Source organism: Oncorhynchus keta, chromosome 27, assembly GCF_023373465.1.
Source record: "Oncorhynchus keta strain PuntledgeMale-10-30-2019 chromosome 27, Oket_V2, whole genome shotgun sequence".
Classification (NCBI taxonomy): Eukaryota; Metazoa; Chordata; class Actinopteri; order Salmoniformes; family Salmonidae; genus Oncorhynchus; species Oncorhynchus keta.
In genome coordinates, this window is record NC_068447.1 from 39,039,794 (window position 1) to 39,058,266 (window position 18,473).

Here is an 18,473-nt window from a genome sequence, read left to right on the forward strand (position 1 = left end):
TATGCTCTTACGGTAAATTGGGTTTATTGAGATCCTGAAAGGAAAAGTGGAGCGTGTCACATTACTGTATATATCACACTGTTTGCAATTCAACAGCATACGTTTGCAATATTTTCCACATATTCAGAAAGGAAATAATAGAGATTTTGAAGAAAGCATTATGCAGTACATTATGCTCAAGGATGTTCTTTCCTGATTGCCACTGTGTTAGTGATATCACGTTATTATATAGATACGTTGTGTGAAATGATATACAGTCATGATTCTGTATATATTTTCCCAGAAGGTTCTGTTACAGTATAAAGGGTATATAGAATACTGTATGCACATGTTAGGGTGTAATCAACTTTCTAACATTTCATATAATTTGTCCCAATGTAGATCAAGATAAACACAAAACCTTTCTCGATTAGAGTATATGTAAGAAGGAATTAACAGAGCATTTACGTTTGACCTTTTTAGATTCCGGAACTGGAATTTAGTGAGCGCATGGTCCACTGATATCTATCTGGTACAGAAACTTAAATAACAGACACACGAGCTGGACTGTTAAGTAAATTCATCTCGATATCAAATGTTGTTACAGGTCAGGGGTCAAAACAGTGAGGTCACCGTCATCCAGACAGGTAGGATTTGGGTAAATTCCACTGAAATTCCAGTTAATTTTCTTTACAAAAAGGAACATTGGAATTTCAGTTTTACTTCTTGAATTGACAGAATGAATATGGTATTGACCCCAATTATCCATGACCCCAGGGATATGAAGATGGGGTAATGCCCTTGCACCGTGGAAAAACAGCTTTGGTCAGCACCCAGAGGATGAGCAGCGGAGGGAGGGAGCGAGGGAGGGAGCGAGGGAGGAGGTTGCTTGCTGTGTCAGACAGTGTCAGATGCAAATTTGCTGGCTGAGGGCCATTAGCTGGCTGAGGTCAGGAGGTGCACCAGGGGAAGGTGGCACTGGTGAGAGAGACAGAGAGAGGGAGACAAAGAGAGAGAGAGAAATGCAGAGAGAGAGGGTGCGTAAAATGTCACTGATGAGCCCTGTCAATGCTCCGTGCTCCATTTTTAATGATGCCCTAGCCAGGCCTGTTGGGAAGATGTACTGGGCCAAGCCTGAGGCTGGGCCAAGCCTGAGGCAATCACTCCAGACAGTAGAGATCAATAAGAAAAGGCACAATAATGATGAAGAGCTGAGAAACCTCACTCGTCACTCTCTTTTTCATTAAGACATGAAGTCGACCCATTTCTCATACACATTGGTGGTACAGACCATTTTACATACACATTGGTGGTACAGCCCATTTCTCATACACATTGGTAGTACTTTAGCCGTAAAACGCTCACCAGGGGTGATCTTATGGTAAGACAGTGTATTGCATTTAGGCCTCAATTCAATCAGTTGCAGGTCAAGACAAAACACATAGCAGGTTGTTGCATTCATTCAGAGTGTTTACACCTACACCAGTGTGTTGAACATTTTACAAAAATCCATTTACTTGAAGAACAGTGCATATGCAAATTCTGGTAACAGAAGGACGGCACAGACAGCACAAACTGTCATTTTGTTACCAAACTTTGCAGCTGCGCTGTTCTTCAAGTAAATGGATTTTTGCAAAAATGTTCAGTGGAAATTGTTAAAATTAGTCTTTGTGCATGGAATTGTATGGTTTGTTTAACGTTGCAATCATTGGTTTTATGTTTGGCATGTATTTTAAAGTGAAACATTTGAGTCTCAGCATCACTCTGTTTCTGTGGAAATTGCCCTTTTGTCCCTGGGAAACTAGAGAAAAACATCTCCCGAGCCCAGCAGCAATCAGCCGCCTAACATTTCTTCCTTTCTAATCATTAGAGAAGACGGAAAAGGTCACAGTACAGGTTATTCCAGGGGGTGTAGGCTTTACGCTGCTGCTTCAGTTACAGTGCATCCGGAAAGTATTCAGACCCCTTGACTTTTTCCAAATTTTGTTACATTACAGCCTTATTCTAAAATTTATGCAATTCAATGTGTTCCTCATCAATCTACACACAATACCCCATAATGACAAAGTGAAAACATGTTTTTTTTATGTTTGCAAATGTATTACAAATAAAAAACAGAAATACCTTATAAGTATTCAAACCCTTTGCTATGAGACTCGAAATTGTGCTCCAATTTCCATTGATCATCCTTGAGATGTTTCTCCTGTGGTAAATTCAATTGATTGGACATGACTTGGAAAGGCACACCTGTCTATAGAAGTAGTTGACAGTGCATGTCAGAGCAAAAACCAAGCCAATTGAGGTTGAAGGAATTATCCGTAGAGCTCCGAGACAGGATTGTGTGGAGGCACAGATCTGGGGAAGGATACCAAAACACTACAGCAGCTTTGAAGGTCCCCAAGAACACAGTGGCATCCATCATTCCTAGAGCTGGCTGCCTGGCCAAACTGAGCAATCGGGGGAGAAGGGCCTTGGTTATGGAGGTGACCAAGGACCTGATGGTCACTCTGACAGAGCTCCAGTTCCTCTGTGGCGATGGGAGAACCTTCCAACAGGACATCGATCCTAAGCACACAGACAAGACAACGCAGGAGTGGCTTCAGTCTCTGAAGGTCCTTGAGTCGACCAGCCAGAGTCCAGTCTTGAACCTGATCGAACATCTCTGGAGAAATCTGACAATAGCTGTGTAGTGAAGCTCCACATCCAACCTGACAGAGCTTGAGAGGATCTGCAGAGAATAATGGTAGAATCTCCCCAAATACAGGTGTGCCAAGCTTTTAGCGTCATACGCAAGAAGTCTCGAGGCTGTAATCGCTGTCAAAGGTACTTCAACAAAGTACTAAGTAAAGGGTCTGAATACTTATGTAAATACTTAATTTTTTAAAATAAATGTGCAAACATTACTATAAACCTGTTTTTGCTTTCATTATGGGGTATTGTGTGTAGCTTGATAAAAAACAAAACAATTTAATTCATTTTAGAATAAGGCTGTAATGTAAACAAAATGTGGAAAAAGTCAAAGGGTCTGAATACTTTGCGAATGCACTGTATATATTGTTTCAGGACGACAGGGTGGCCATGGAAACGGACATCGGAACTAAGAAACCTGAGAATACTGTTGAGTTCCTAGATCCCTTCACCTTAAGATTGGATTAGTGTAGCACAGGTCAAGGTGAACGTCTCTGCCTGGTCTGGCCTCTCCTTTGTTTCAGCATGGAGCTGCCTTCAGTTTTACTATGGATACTTCTGGAACTCCTTCCTGTGAGCTGTAAGCAACTGTTTCATTTGCTATTTTCTGGTTAATTTACTGTTGTAGTACGTGGCTGTGCTTGGATGACTAGTCCATTGAATGCTGATTTTATGATTGAATGTGAAAAGACGAAGGTAAAAAATGTAGAAAGGATTCTAGTAGAATTTGCTCATTGTGGTCATAAGCTTTAACAGTTTTTCTATGTTCTGTATTTCTTGTTTCTGATGTCATAGTCCCACGGGGTATATCTTTTTGCCAATTATTTGTCACTGTCATTTTTTATCTCGAGATGATTATTGCTACAGTTGATTTGTTTGTAATTAGGAATCGTAATTTAGAAATGAAATCACGTTGACAGTTATGGCTGAGGTCCAAAGTGGGAAGAGTCATTTATCGAAAATGTCAGGCTCACTCTCATCTGAAAAGGCAAGTTATGATGTCTGACTTATTTGTCTGACCAAACAATTATTGACGAGCTACTTTTCCACCCAAACACTCATGAGGTGATTTTCTTCTTGTACTATTTTTAGCTTCTTTAACAGATGCTCAATAATGCATTTGTACTCTAGCAACTGTTTTCACACATCAATTACAGGAAAGAGGCATAGTATGTATCCAAGTTCAAAAGTGCATTTCAGTTATACCTTTGGATTGAAAAACTATGGAAGCAACGCATGTTTATTAAGCCACTTAATAATCCATGTAGTTTCAGATTAGTGTCTTCAAACACATGCTCTCTGTGCCTTATAGTTCTTGTTCATTATGTGTTAGTTCCCTAGGTCTTAGTTCCATAGACTTGGTAGACAGGACATAGTCATTGTCCATTTCAAGCACATACTGTACCAGAATAAGGGTGCAGCCTATGTAGCTTGGCATTTACTGAGATAGCTCCTGTACTGGAGGCAGCTCTGCGGAGTGTTCACTAGCTGGCAGAGCCACAAAGTCATCAAATCTGATTTTGAACTCTAACCTTAACACTGACCTTAACCACACTGCTATCCCTAATGCCTAACCCTAACCTTAAATGATGGCCAAAAGCACATTTTTGTTTCCATGGATTTTGACAACATAGCCAATTCTGACTTTGCAGCTCGCCCATTGCATTTATATTTGACGTTTTAATCATTTATTAGACGCTCTTCTCCAGAGTATTCATCTTAAGATAGCTAGATGGGACAACCACATACCATCTAGCGGAAACCACTCAGTTCTGCCTCCAGGGCAAGACTCGTGACAATGAACATTAATGTGCAGTTCGTGCTGGGTCATATGGTATAGGGTTACCTTTCCTGCTGCTTCTTACACGGAACTGTCTAATTATAGAGTGGGACAGGATCAATATCCAGAAACGTAATGGAGCATTGGCTTTCATTCCATAGAGAGATCTCAGTTCCTGTCTGGTCTCTACCCACTGGGCACAGACGTCATTTCAACTTCTAGTTTTGATTTACATTTGGTTGAGTCGTCAACTAATGTGAATTCAACGTGAAATCAACAACAAATGTCACCATGTCCTTGGATTTAGGTTGAAACTCACTTATGTTGATGATTTTTGCAAATCCAATCCGTTTTTTGACGTCATCACGTTGATTTCTTTAGTTGAAATGACGTGGAAACAATGTTGTTTCAACCAGTTTTTGCCCAGTGGGTGGTGCTCAAACCTGGGTATTCTGTGTGTTAACTTTATTAAATACAAACTGTACCTAGACTGTGTGTCCGAGACAATTTCCCCTTCTAGGACAATACAAAAATACCAAATGTGGCAGGTATGATGCAGATAAACGTTAGTTAATGTAGTACATAGACCTTAGTTCACCCTGGTAAAATAAAGTTGATTGTATCCTATCCTATTCTATCTTATCCTCTCCTATACATGATGAGTAAACAGACAACAGTAAAATGAGGGATATTACTCAGAAACAGTCTTCGCAAGATGCTTTATATGTATAGATATCCACAGAAACTGTCACGCCTTGGTCTTAGTATTTTGTGTTTTCTTTAATTATTTGTTCAGGCCAGGGTGTGACATGGGTTTATTCTGTTGTCGTATTGGGGTTTTTGTAGGCATTGGGATTGTGGCTGATTAGGGGTGTTGTGTAGGCTTGGCTGCCTGAGGCGGTTCTCAATCAGAGTCAGGTGATTCTCGTTGTCTCTGATTGGGAACCATATTTAGGTAGCCTGGGTTTCACTGTGTATTTTGTGGGTGATTGTTCCTGACTCTGTGTTAGTTATTTCACCAGACAGGCTATATAGGTTTTCACGTTCCGTTTGTTGTTTTGTATATTTATAAGTTATTTCATGTATCGCTATTCTACATTAAAGAACATGAGTAACCACCACGCTGCATTTTGGTCCAACTCTCCTTCAACAGACGAACGCCGTTACAGAAACAGCACAAGCAAAACAAAGCATGTCATGGAAAATAAGATCCAATCCAGGTCAAATTCAATATTGTCCCCCAAAACATGTTACCAACATGAGAGGCTACACTCTATAATGGCCACAGTGAAAAGTGATTGATATTGACTCTGTGCACGCCTGAGATTGGATTTTATTGATCTGTACAGCATCTGCCATAAAACCTTATGATGTTGTCTTTATGAGGTGTGTGCTGCCACAGTAACTGTTACAACCGTATGTGATTGTGTTGTGTACTATGTATTGTTTTTTTATATCACAGGCCAGGAGCTGATACAAGGGCGTATAGTGGGAGGATATGCACCTGCACCCCATTCCATCAAATACATTGTATCAATACAGTCAACTAGAGGACAACACTTTTGTGGAGGATCCTTGATAAATACATACTGGGTGCTCACAGCAGCACATTGTACTATAGGGTAAGTTAATTTTCATGTCCTTGTTTTCATGTACAGTATGTATGTCGCAGGCGCAAACCTGATCTAACTGGGCAAAATTAACTAGGTCAGATATGATGTAGATATAGTATACAGCATTACTCACTCTGTAACTTAGTATTGATGGGAAATGATGTAGCTACGGTGGCCTCAAAAGTGCAGTATACAGGAACTGGGAAACAATATAATAGACTCATTGACACAGGGCAGCTCAACTTGACATCCATAAGAGTGTGTTTGTATGTGCGCATGTGGTGTGTGAGTGTGGTGTGTGTGCATGCGTGCGCGTGCGGGCATGAGTGTGCCCGTGGGTGTGTGGGTGTGTGTAAGTCAAGTACATTAGCAGGTCCATGGAGAGGTATCAGATTGTCCCAGTTGAAATGTATCATGGCTGAGAGCAAGTGCCTGAAAGCGATAGGGGCACCAAGCTCACAATAAGAGGTTTTGTGCTGTGATTCTGTGGCACAGCAATCTGACTCAAGCATCCCAGGGCCCAGAGGCTAATCGACATACTTACATACTGTCACCAAAACACAGAAGCTTTTGTTCGGGAAAGTGAATTTACACATTAACCCAAAAGGCAAGATTTATGTCTGTACATTTTTATGCATATTACATTTTTTAAAGAATGGAATCTAGGACAGATATTGTGATGCAAGCTATTATGGCTGAGAGACCTTTGTGACACTTTTTGGGGGTAATATGTGACTGTGGGTGTTGTTATGCATGCATTCATTAAGCCTTTATAACAGATATATAACACGTTTTAATATTTGTCATAAGCTGTCATAAGTACTTTTAAATAGTTATGAGTTACAGTATGAGATGTTATGAAACCGGTTATAATAGTTGTTCAAGATGACGGTTTGTCCTGTTGTCATATGCTCTGTCAACTGCTAATAAAAACTGCTATTACATAGTCTGTATGACTCTTATGTAGCATGACAACTCAAGATACCAGATTTTGTAACAGGGTGTTATGTAATTTACCAACCAGTATTACATTGAACGTAATGATGGGCGTCATAACCATGTCATATGGTGTGCACGGACAAGTACATTTACATTAATTTTGAGATGTTATAAAACAGTGATAAGTGGGCTTATACACACAGGATGAGTTGAGAATATCACAAACATTGACCATTCAAAGGATCTCCAAGAGAAACGTGCAAATGGGACTTAGCTTGCCAAAAAAAACAGAAAAATGTTGAAACGAAATGGATAACAAAACCAACTTTGCATGGGACACAACAGGATTTGTGACAGCTGTGAAAAATGAATATGTGCAAACTGCAGTAACAATGACTGCTATATTATGAAAAAATGGCTTGCTAATCAGGTAATTGACTAGTTGGTTTATGTTGCAATAGAGAGAGATAATAATGGTGTCTTTTTGTAGGCACTTAACGGAGGCTAACTCCGCTATGGCTCGTTGGGAAAACATTATGGGGAAATTATATATTTTTTTGTAGGGTTTTGGATACATGCTGAAAATAAGGTCTGTGGTAAACTAACTGTCAGAGAAATGGAACTACAACTAGCTAAAGCTAAATCAAATTATTTTCGACGTATATCTTAAAACCCCATTATTTTCTCAAATAATTTCCACCACGGGAATGGCTAATGAACCAGAGGTAGAAAATGCTAACTCATTTAGTTTTTTTAGGACTACTAGCTGGTGAGCTTTATTGCAGCATTTCGCTGACCCACTGACGGCTAACGTTAGATACCTAGCAATCTGCTAGCGCTAGCTAGCTAACTTTACTAGCTAAAGGTGGAAGTAAAAAACTCTGTAGCACATTGCACATTAACAATCTCTTTTACTTTAAACACAATTACCTTTTCATGCTAATACACGTTATTTAACTCAAGCAAACTAACATTATTGTTATCCATGTTATTTGCTGTAGCTAGTGCCAATATCTCTTCTCCCATCTTATTTCCCACCTTTTATTCTGATTTCAGCAATATGATTCCCTGGCACGAGAGCTCTCAATAACATTTCATTGGATCTCCAAACTGTCCAGGAAATTTCAGCTATGCTATGTGATTTGCTGACACTTAGCAGATCCAATGAAAAGTCAGATAATCATATCGCTGAAATCGGAAGGGTTTACAGGGGCCTCCCGGGTGGCGCAGTGGCCAAGGGTGCTGTGCTGCAGCGCCAGCTGTGCCACCAGAGACCCTGGGTTCGTTCCCAGGCTCTGTTGTAACCGGCCGCGACCGGGACGTCTGTGGGGCAAAGCACAATTGGCCTAGCGTCGTCCGGGTTAGGGAGGGCTTGGCCGGTAGGGATATCCTTGTCTCATCGCGCACCAGTGACTCCTGTGGCGGGCCGGGCGCAGTGCCCGCTAACCAAGGTTGCCAGGTGCACGGTGTTTCCTCCGACACATTGGTGGGGCTGGCTTCCGGGTTGGATGCGCGCTGTGTTAAGCAGCAGTGCGGCTTGGTTGGGTTGTGTATCGGTGGACACATGACTTTCAACCGTCGTCTCTCCCGAGCCCGTACGGAAGTTCTAGCGATGAGACAAGATAGTAGCTACTAAAAACAATTGGATACCACGAAATTGGGGAGAAAAAGGGGTACAATTTAAAATATATATATATATATATATATATATATATTTTTTTAAAGGGTTGCTCCTTATTTGAATTTAATGAGTGGCTAATGCCTAGGAATGCTAGTTGTTGCGTATCACGTTCAGCCAATCACACTGCAGCAGTCTGTTGTTTACCCCTGGCTGAATGCGGAGCGCAACATCAGGAAGTAGCATTAGCTACTCCAGCATGGTGATGAGAAATGGTGTTTCAAAAAGAAAGTATGCATATTTTCATCATTTTCTTCCCGCCTTCTCGCCATTAAATTGAGTTAAGGAGGAAATTGAAGCCTTTACAGCCTGAATGGAAATGCACAGTCATTTGTAACACCCATTATCACCGGTTTTATAACATCTCATACTGTGACTCATAAAATTGCACCCAGAAGAAGTCTTCACATGGGATTTATGGTGTCACGTGATTGATGGCTTTGTCCATTCATATATATAGTCATTGGCAAAGTGTTACCCTAGTTTGTTTTTAACTATGTTGCTTGAGCTACAGTTATGCTCTGGTGAATGAAAAATAATTAGACTGCTGAACAGTCATTTCCTCCAGTTTGTCAACACATACAATAAGGCCTACTGTGTGTTTCCATGGTCGGCTCTGCATTAACTTCGAAGTAATACAAATATGTATCTTTCCTTTACAGGGTGGAACAAATTATGATAGTAGCAGGAGACTATTCAGTAAGCATGTATGAAGGGACCGAACAGTTCTTCATACCCCAGCTCTTAATACCCCACCCCCAGTACAACAAGATTACGAACAACGCAGATATTATGCTTATCAAGGTAAAAGAGAGGAAGAAATACTGCTAATATCTGTAGTATCTAGGTAGGCTATGTAGTATACTATATCAATTGTACCACCCTTTGGCTTGATGACAGTTTTGCACACGCTTGGCATTCTCTCAACCAGCTTCACCTGGAATGCTTTTCCAACAGTCTTTAAGGAGTTCCCACATATGCTGAGCACGTGTTTGCTGCTTTTCCTTCACTCTGCGGTCCAACTCATCCCAAACCATCTCAATTGGGTTGAGGTCGGGTGATTGTGGAGGCCAGGTCATCTGATGCAGCACTCCATCACTCTCCTTCTTGGTAAAATAGCCCTTACACAGCCTGGAGGTGTGTTGGGTCAGTGTCCTGTTTAAAAACAAATGATATTCCCACTAAGCACAAACCAGATGGGATGGCATATCATTGCAGAATGCTGTGGTAGCCTTGCTGGTTAAGTGTGCCTTGAATTCTAAATAGATCATTGACAGTGTCACCAGAAAAGCACCCCCACACAATCACACCTCCTCCTCCATGCTTCACGGTGGGAAACACACATGCAGAGATAATCTGTTCACCTACTCCGTGTCTCACAAACACACAATGGTTGGAACCAAAAATCACAAATGTGGACTCATTATACCAAAGGACAGATTTCCACCGGTCTAATGTCCATTGCTCATGTTTCTTGGCCCAAGGAAGTTTCTTCTTATTATTGGTGTCCTTTAGTAGTGGATTCTTTGCAGCAATTCGACCATGAAGACCTGATTCACGCAGTCTCCTCTGAACAGTTTATGTTGAGATGTGTCTGTTACTTGAACTCTGTGAAGTATTTATTTGGGCTGGTAACTGTAATGAACTTATCCTCCAGCAGAGGTACAGACCAGTATCCCTTCTTTATTTTCTCTCCAAAACTCTTGAACGTGCCGTCCTTGGCCAGCTCTCCCGCTATCTCTCTCAGAATGACCTTCTTGATCCAAATCAGTCAGGTTTCAAGACTAGTCATTCAACTGAGACTGCTCTTCTCTGTATCACGGAGGCGCTCCGCACTGCTAAAGCTAACTCTCTCGCCTCTGCTCTCATCCTTCTAGACCTATCGGCTGCCTTCGATACTGTGAACCATCAGATCCTCCTCTCCACCCTCTCCGAGTTGGGCATCTCCGGCGCGGCCCACGCTTGGATTGCGTCCTACCTGACAGGTCGCTCCTACCAGGTGGCGTGGCGAGAATCTGTCTCCTCACCACGCGCTCTCACCACTGGTGTCCCCCAGGGCTCTGTTCTAGGCCCTCTCCTATTCTCGCTATACACCAAGTCACTTGGCTCTGTCATAACCTCACATGGTCTCTCCTATCATTGCTATGCAGACGACACACAATTAATCTTCTCCTTTCCCCCTTCTGATGACCAGGTGGCGAATCGCATCTCTGCATGTCTGGCAGACATATCAGTGTGGATGACGGATCACCACCTCAAGCTGAACCTCGGCAAGACGGAGCTGCTCTTCCTCCCGGGGAAGGACTGCCCGTTCCATGATCTCGCCATCACGGTTGACAACTCCATTGTGTCCTCCTCCCAGAGCGCTAAGAACCTTGGCGTGATCCTGGACAACACTCTGTCGTTCTCAACTAACATCAAGGCGGTGGCCCATTCCTGTAGGTTCATGCTCTACAACATCCGCAGAGTACGACCCTGCCTCACACAGGAAGCGGCGCAGGTCCTAATCCAGGCACTTGTCATCTCCCGTCTGGATTACTGCAACTCGCTGTTGGCTGGGCTCCCTGCCTATGCCATTAAACCCCTACAACTCATCCAGAACGCCGCAGCCCGTCTGGTGTTCAACCTTCCCAAGTTCTCTCACGTCACCCCGCTCCTCCGCTCTCTCCACTGGCTTACAGTTGAAGCTCGCATCCGCTACAAGACCATGGTGCTTGCCTACGGAGCTGTGAGGGGAACGGCACCTCAGTACCTCCAGGCTCTGATCAGGCCCTACACCCAAACAAGGGCACTGCGTTCATCCACCTCTGGCCTGCTTGCCTCCCTACCACTGAGGAAGTACAGTTCCCGCTCAGCCCAGTCAAAACTGTTCGCTGCTCTGGCCCCCAATGGTGGAACAAACTCCCCCACGACGCCAGGACAGCGGAGTCAATCACCACCTTCCGGAGACACCTGAAACCCCACCTCTTTAAGGAATAACTAGGATAGGATAAAGTAATCCTTCTCACCCCCCCCCCCCTTAAAAGATTTAGATGCACTATTGTAAAGTGGCTGTTCCACTGGATGTCATAAGGTGAATGCACCAATTTGTAAGTCGCTAAGAGCGTCTGCTAAATGACTTAAATGTAAATGTAAATGTAGGTAACTCTGGGTCTTCCTTTCCTGTGGTGGTCCTCCTGAGAGCCAGTTTCATCATAGCGCTTGATGGTTTTTGCAACTGCACTTGAAGAAACATTCCATTTTCTTGAAATGTTCTGGTTGACTGACCTTCATGTCTTTTAATTAAGGTAATGATGGACTGTCGTTTCTCTTTGCTTATTTGAGCTGTTCTTGGCATAATATGGATTTGGTCTTTTACCAAATAGGGCTATCTTCTGTATTCCACCCTTACCTTGTCACAACACAACTGATTGGCTCAAATGCATTAAGAGGAAATAAATTCCACAAAGGAACTTTTAACAAGGCACACCTTGTTAATTGAAATGTATTCCAGGTTACTACCTCATGAAACTGGTTGAGAGAATGCCAAGAGTGTGCAAAGCTGCCATCAAGGCATCAAGGGTGGCTATTTTGAAGAATCTAAAATATATTTTGATTTGTATAACACTTTTTTTGGTTACTACATGATTCCATGTGTTATTTCATAGTTTTGATGTCTGCAAGATTATTCTACAACGTAGAAAAAAGTAAAAACAAAGAAAAACCCTTGAATGAGTAGGTGTGTCCAAACTTTTGACTGGTACTGTACTTTTTCACTCAAGGCTTAGTTAAATGTCATCATTAGGTGTTTTATTACTCTTTGAAGGCCTTGGTAAAGGACAGAAAGTTTTTTCTTCAAACCTAACCTGACCCACATGTCCTGTGTCTGTCTCCATCTCTTTTCAGCTGAAAGCTCCAGTGTACCTGAATAGCTATGTGTCCATCGCTCCGCTGCCCCGCCAGAGTGCCTCGGTGGCAGAGGGGCGGTTGTGCAGGGTGTCAGGCTGGGGGTTCACCAGCTCTAGTGGGGGACAGATACCCTCCTCCCTGCGCACAGTCAAACTTCCCATCGTCTCCACAGCCAAATGCAACAGCAGTGAGTCTTTCAATGGGAACATCACATCCAACATGATCTGTGCAGGCTACAGCGCTGGCAGACAGGACGCGTGTAAGGTAGGACCCACGCTATAGTTACTAGGATAGGGTTTTACGATTTCTAATGCTATGGGTCGGATTATACCTAATACTAGACTAAAAAGCATGTTTAATACATATTTTCCATTGAGCATGGCTATTAGTCGAGGGAGTAGGTTTAAGCTTGGTCTGTCAAACATGCCTTGAATCTTTAGGATATCTAGATAAATTGAATTTGGCATCCAAATATTGATTGCCATTGCACACGGTATAGAAGAGTTTGTGTCTCTAAACTCCAGGCTTTTGTCTGTCTGTTGTTTCAGGGAGATTCTGGGGGCCCACTGGTGTGTGAAGGTCGGATCTATGGTGTGGTTTCCTGGGGGATGGGCTGTGCCGATGCCAAGTACCCAGGAGTCTACACTGCTGTGTCAAAGTATCGCAGGTGGATAGACCGGATCATGTTCAGCTACTACAGACGCTGCAGCAAGTATTAGAATCAAGTGTTTCTGTCTGAAACACTACCCTTATCTTGAACTTGAAACATTTCAGAGAGCTTGATGTGAAACACGTCCAATATTGGGGATAAAAAGTCTCCCAGAGTCATGTAGCTTTTCATTACTTTTACTTTTTATAAAACATCGATAGAAACATTGACCATTCCCAACATGTTCTTGCAGTACAGTATGTTGCTACTTGTAGTCCCCTAGCAATGCTATTCCACAAAGCAACATGACGAACAACTGATAAAATATGAATCATGTCAACAATAAAACATTTATTTAACAAGAGATGTAATGCCAAGTTAACATGGTTTAGTTTATATGAACACCAGTGTCATCAACCAGACACTAATGCATAGAGCATAAACTTGAATGAAGCAACTTCAAGCCTGAGAGGTGAGTGCATGTATATTTAGACTACATAGAAGAGTTAAATAATTGTGACATTGTAAGTGTGTTATAAAAAACCGAAGTGAACTGTATGTTTTCCTTGTTTTATATAATGCATCACTACCAATTCAAGGTGGACTGGTTTTATTTTCACAATTTGTATTACAAGTGTGTCATCCAGATTTAATTGAGGGATCAAATTCTGGACAGGCATATTTACAAAACAAAATAGTAGAGTAGAAATGTTATCAACTTCCAAAGTTCCCGAACAAATATCCCAGCTGTACCCATAATTGTATTTATTTATTTAACCCTTATTTTACCAGGTAAGTTGACTGAGAACACATTCTCATTTAGCAACAAACTGGGGGAAAGTTACAGGGGAGAGGAATGAGCCAATTAGATGCTGGGGATGATTAGGTGGCCATGATGATATGAGGGCCATATTGGAAATGTAGCCAGGACACCAGGGTTAACACCCCTTCTCTTGTCTGCTCATTGGTGACGTTCATCATCAAATCCGCTTGTATGCTGATGATGTTTTGATATTCATCTCTAGCCCTGAGACTTCTTGTTAATACTGTTGAATTACTCTGTGAATTCTCAGGCTACAAAATTAATTTAACTAAATCAGAGGCTATGCCACTTGGTTGTCTTCACTCTGTACCTATTACTTCTCCCCCCTTTCCTTTTAAATGTTCCCCCTCAGGTTTTACATATCTGGGTATATTTGTAACTTCTAAATTCCAGCAAATGTTCAAAGCCAATTTTGTTCCCCTATTCGATAAAATAAGACAGGATCTGGAGCGTTGGAATTATCTTCCGATTTCATGGTTGGATAGAAAATCCCGCTTGAAAATTAACATTTGGCCTGGACTACTTTACCCAATCCAAACGATCCTAGTCTTACTTTCCAATAAGGTAATAAACTATTTAAGTGGCTGGTTAAGTTCCTTCATATGGAGTAAACACAAGCCAAGACTTGACAATATTGCAGCTGCCAGGTTCTACGGGTGGCTTGGATCTTCCCAATATTAGGTTTGATCAGTGGTGTGCCCACTTCTGTTATATTTCTGACTGGATCACAAATGATGACTCCTCTATTTGGTAAGATATTGAGACTTCTTTTTCAAAATACCCCCTGCAGTATATTTTATTTTTCAGAAGGTTAAAGCCTGTAAAAGATCACTGCAATAATCCCATTACACTTAACACACTCAAAGCATGAAGGTCAGTTCAATGTTTTTTGGGAAGGTCCAAACTAACCTCTGCTCTTACCCCAATTGTTAACAACCCAGATGTTCTACCAGGATTGCTGGATGCTGGCTTTAACATTTCGCTTAATAAGGGCATAGGCAGACTAAATGTTTTATTCGCTGATAAAAATTTAATTTAATTTGAGCAGATGTTTGAGAAATATTGACTTCCAAAGCAGGACTTTTTCCACTTTCTACAAACAGGACATTATCATTTGAAGAGCACCACCTTAATTGGCGATGTGTCTGTCATTGAAATTATGCTTTTTTTCTGACAAAGGGAAATGTCTGTAAGTTTATTTTATGATGCTTTGAGATCCTTTTCTACTGTTGACACACAGAGGGTCAAGCAAGTGTGGGAGAAAGAATTGTCTGTTACTATTGACGAGGAGATGCGGGTATTTTATGATGCTTTGAGGTCCTTTTCTACTGTTGACACACAGAGGGTCAAGCAAGTGTGGGAGAAAGAATTGTCTGTTACTATTGACGAGGAGATGCGGGAGGACATTAGGAGATACATGTATGCAAAAACAATATCTATCTGTAGTCGTACTAGAGCAATCCATTTAAGAATAATACACAGATTGCATATATCCCCAAATAGCAAAACATATTTTTACAGTAGATTCTATTAAGGATTGGCATAAGATATTTGAATGGGTGCCATTGGATTATCTGACATGTACATTCAATTCTAAAACAGATCACTTCTACAAAGTGTGGGAACCTTATTTAAATGACCTAGAACCTAATTTATCAGCTATTATGCTTGCATGTCGCTGGACTACACTGTACGTTCCATGTGTTGGACCTGATTCCTTTATTTAAACTGAGCTTTTGTGTTTACTTTCTGTCTGTATGTAAATTTAATATATATATGATTTTCTTTGTTATTCTTGTTTTATCTTTGTTACTGTACCTCTTAATATGGGAGAAAATTGTGATATTCCAATACAAATACTGTTACAAAAAAAGAAACCACCCCTCTTATGATAATTGCCATGGGATCTTTAAGGACCACAGAGAGTCAGGACACCCGATTAACATCCCATCTGAAAGATAGCACCTTACACAGGGCAATGTCCCAAATCACTAATATTTTTAGGCCACAGGAAAGAATGCCTCCTACTGACCCACCTCTTCCATCTGGTCTCCCACCCAGGGACGACCAGGCCCAAACCTGCTTAGCTTCAGAGGCAAACCAGCAGTGGGACGCAGGGTGGTATATTCAGCAATACACTGGGAGTGAGTTAATTAATCAAAATTTGATTTGATTTGAATTACAGAAATAAAATCCAGTGGAACATAGCTACCGAGCTCGTTAGGGATGTGCATCAGTCTTCATTACTTGTTTTCTGAGATACAACAGCGTCCTTATGTAGCTAACCATGTGATTCAAAATTAAGTCTGCAGTTGCTCAACAGCACGACTGCACTAATTTCTGTCTCAAACACTTGTACAGTAGCCCTCATCTATACGTCATCCGGATATCATGGCCACTCAGTTTGCTTGAGGTCACCATCTTTAATAATATGGTTGTAGACGGTGCTCTTTGCTTGATGAATTACCTCAAGACTGGCCTAGAACCCTAATGAAGTATGCATAGAGTCAGGCCCGGCACTGCTCTGCAATTTCTTCTAATGTAATGACTAAGACTTTGATTGATTCCCTCACCCTGCCTGGCGGAAGTGTAAACACTCAACCAAACAGCTGGGATTCCAGGAAGGACCCGCCTGCCTCTCCTAGAGACTGCATTAACACCTTGGAGAATATGTACAGAATCGAGCGACTCCTGATAGCGCTAGGCGTATCACAACAGAATGAATAGTTGATAGCCTGCTTAAAGGGCCTCTCTGGTTTCACTGCTGTTGGCCAGGAGTCATATAATATGATTGACATGTTTCTTGGCCTTTTTAAAATTTGCAAGTGGTTACATAAAGAGTGGTTACCATTGTGCCGCTGCCATCTTTAAAATGTCATCTGACATTTGACTATTTTAGTTTGCCATATATATATTAATCTCAAATAAATATGGGAAAGTTTTTGTTGTGTTTGTTTGTTGAATAAATAATTATTGTAGGCTATCGATTCTGGCACAGACAAACAAGCAATCCCAGGGAAAAGGGCTTCGTGACTGCGAAGACAAAGCTTGTTATATAGTTTGGGGAATGAAAATGGACTTCCATAAACTAGGCCAGGCAGCAATATCCATATTTCCATAACTGATGTGTTGGATGATTTTTTTAAACATTACATCCTATGGGAGAGATTTGTGACATACACTATATATACAAAAGTATGTGGACACCCCTTCAAATTAATGGATTTGGCTATTTCAGCCACACCCCACACCCACAGCCATGCAATCTTCGTAGACAAACATTGGCAGTTGAAAGGCATTACTGAAGAGCTCATTGACTTTGAATGTGGCATTGTTATGGGTTGCCACCTTTCCAACAAGTCAGTTCGTCAAATTTCTGCCATGCGAGAGCTTACCCGGTCAACTGTAAGTGCTGTTATTGTGAAGTGGAAATGTCTGGTGATGGTTTTTGCAACTGCACTTAAAGAAACTTTCACAGTTCTTGAAAATGTCAGTATTGACTGACCTTCATGTCTTAAGGTAATGATGGACTGTCATTTGTCTTTACCTATTTGAGCTGTTCTTGCCATAATATGGACTTGGTCTTTTACCAAATAGAGGTATCTTCTGTATACGACACATACCTTGTCACACCAGAAGAAATGCAATAAGAAAATCCGCAAATTAACTTTTAACAAGGCACACCTGTTTGTTGAAATGCATTCCAGATGACTACCTCATGAAGCTGGTTGAGAGAATTCTTTAAAAAAATATTTAAAAATCACCTTTATTTAACCAGGTAGGCAAGTTGAGAACAAGTTCTCATTTACAATTGCGACCTGGCCAAGATAAAGCAAAGCAGTTCGACACATACAACAACACAGAGTTACACATGGAGTAAAACAAACATACAGTCAATAATACAGTAGGAAAAAAAGTTTATATACAATGTGAGCAAATTAGGTGAGATAAGGGAGGTAAAGGCAAAAAAAGGCCATGGTGGCGAAGTAAATACAATATAGCAAGTAAAACACTGGAATGGTAGATTTGCAGTGGATGAAAGTGCAAAGTAGAGATAGAAATAATGGGGTGCAAAGGAGCAAAATAAATACAGTAAGGGGAGAGGTAGTTGTTTGGGCTACATTATAGATGGGCTATGTACAGGTGCAGTAATCTGTGAGCTGCTCTGACAGCTGGTGCTTTAAGCTAGTGAGGGAGATAAGTGTTTCCAGTTTCAGAGATTTTTGTAGTTCGTTCCAATCATTGGCAGTAGAGAACTGGAAGGAGAGGCAGCCAAAGGAAGAGTTGGTTTTGGGGGTGACCAGAGAGATATACCTGCTGGAGCGCGTGCTACAGGTGGGTGCTGCTATGGTGACCAGCGAGCTGAGATAAGGCAGAGCTTTACCTAGCAGGGTCTTGTAGATGACCTGGAGCCAGTGGGTTTGGAGACGAGTATG

The 18,473-nt window shown here is 41.5% G+C and overlaps 1 protein-coding gene across 1 annotated transcript; it reads left to right on the top strand.

Annotated features, from left to right (window-relative positions):
- The first annotated feature begins 3,145 nt into the window (after nucleotides 1-3,145).
- On the top strand, nucleotides 3,146-13,879 carry zmp:0000001088 (trypsin). Its single transcript, XM_035737996.1, has 5 exons — nucleotides 3,146-3,247; nucleotides 5,910-6,069; nucleotides 9,340-9,481; nucleotides 12,563-12,829; nucleotides 13,114-13,879. Exons 1-5 carry the CDS (start codon nucleotides 3,193-3,195, stop codon nucleotides 13,282-13,284), a joined length of 795 nt encoding a protein of 264 aa, XP_035593889.1. The 5' UTR covers nucleotides 3,146-3,192; the 3' UTR covers nucleotides 13,285-13,879.
- The last annotated feature ends 4,594 nt before the right edge of the window (nucleotides 13,880-18,473 follow it).

Bases quoted from the DNA above. Each gene is read 5' to 3' on its own strand.
- zmp:0000001088 (XM_035737996.1), top strand. From the start codon at position 3,193: ATGGAGCTGCCTTCAGTTTTACTATGGATACTTCTGGAACTCCTTCCT. The intron at 3,248-5,909 runs GTAAGCAACTGT...TTTATATCACAG, and splicing joins GGAACTCCTTCCTGTGAGCT to GCCAGGAGCTGATACAAGGG. The intron at 6,070-9,339 runs GTAAGTTAATTT...TTTCCTTTACAG, and splicing joins GCAGCACATTGTACTATAGG to GGTGGAACAAATTATGATAG.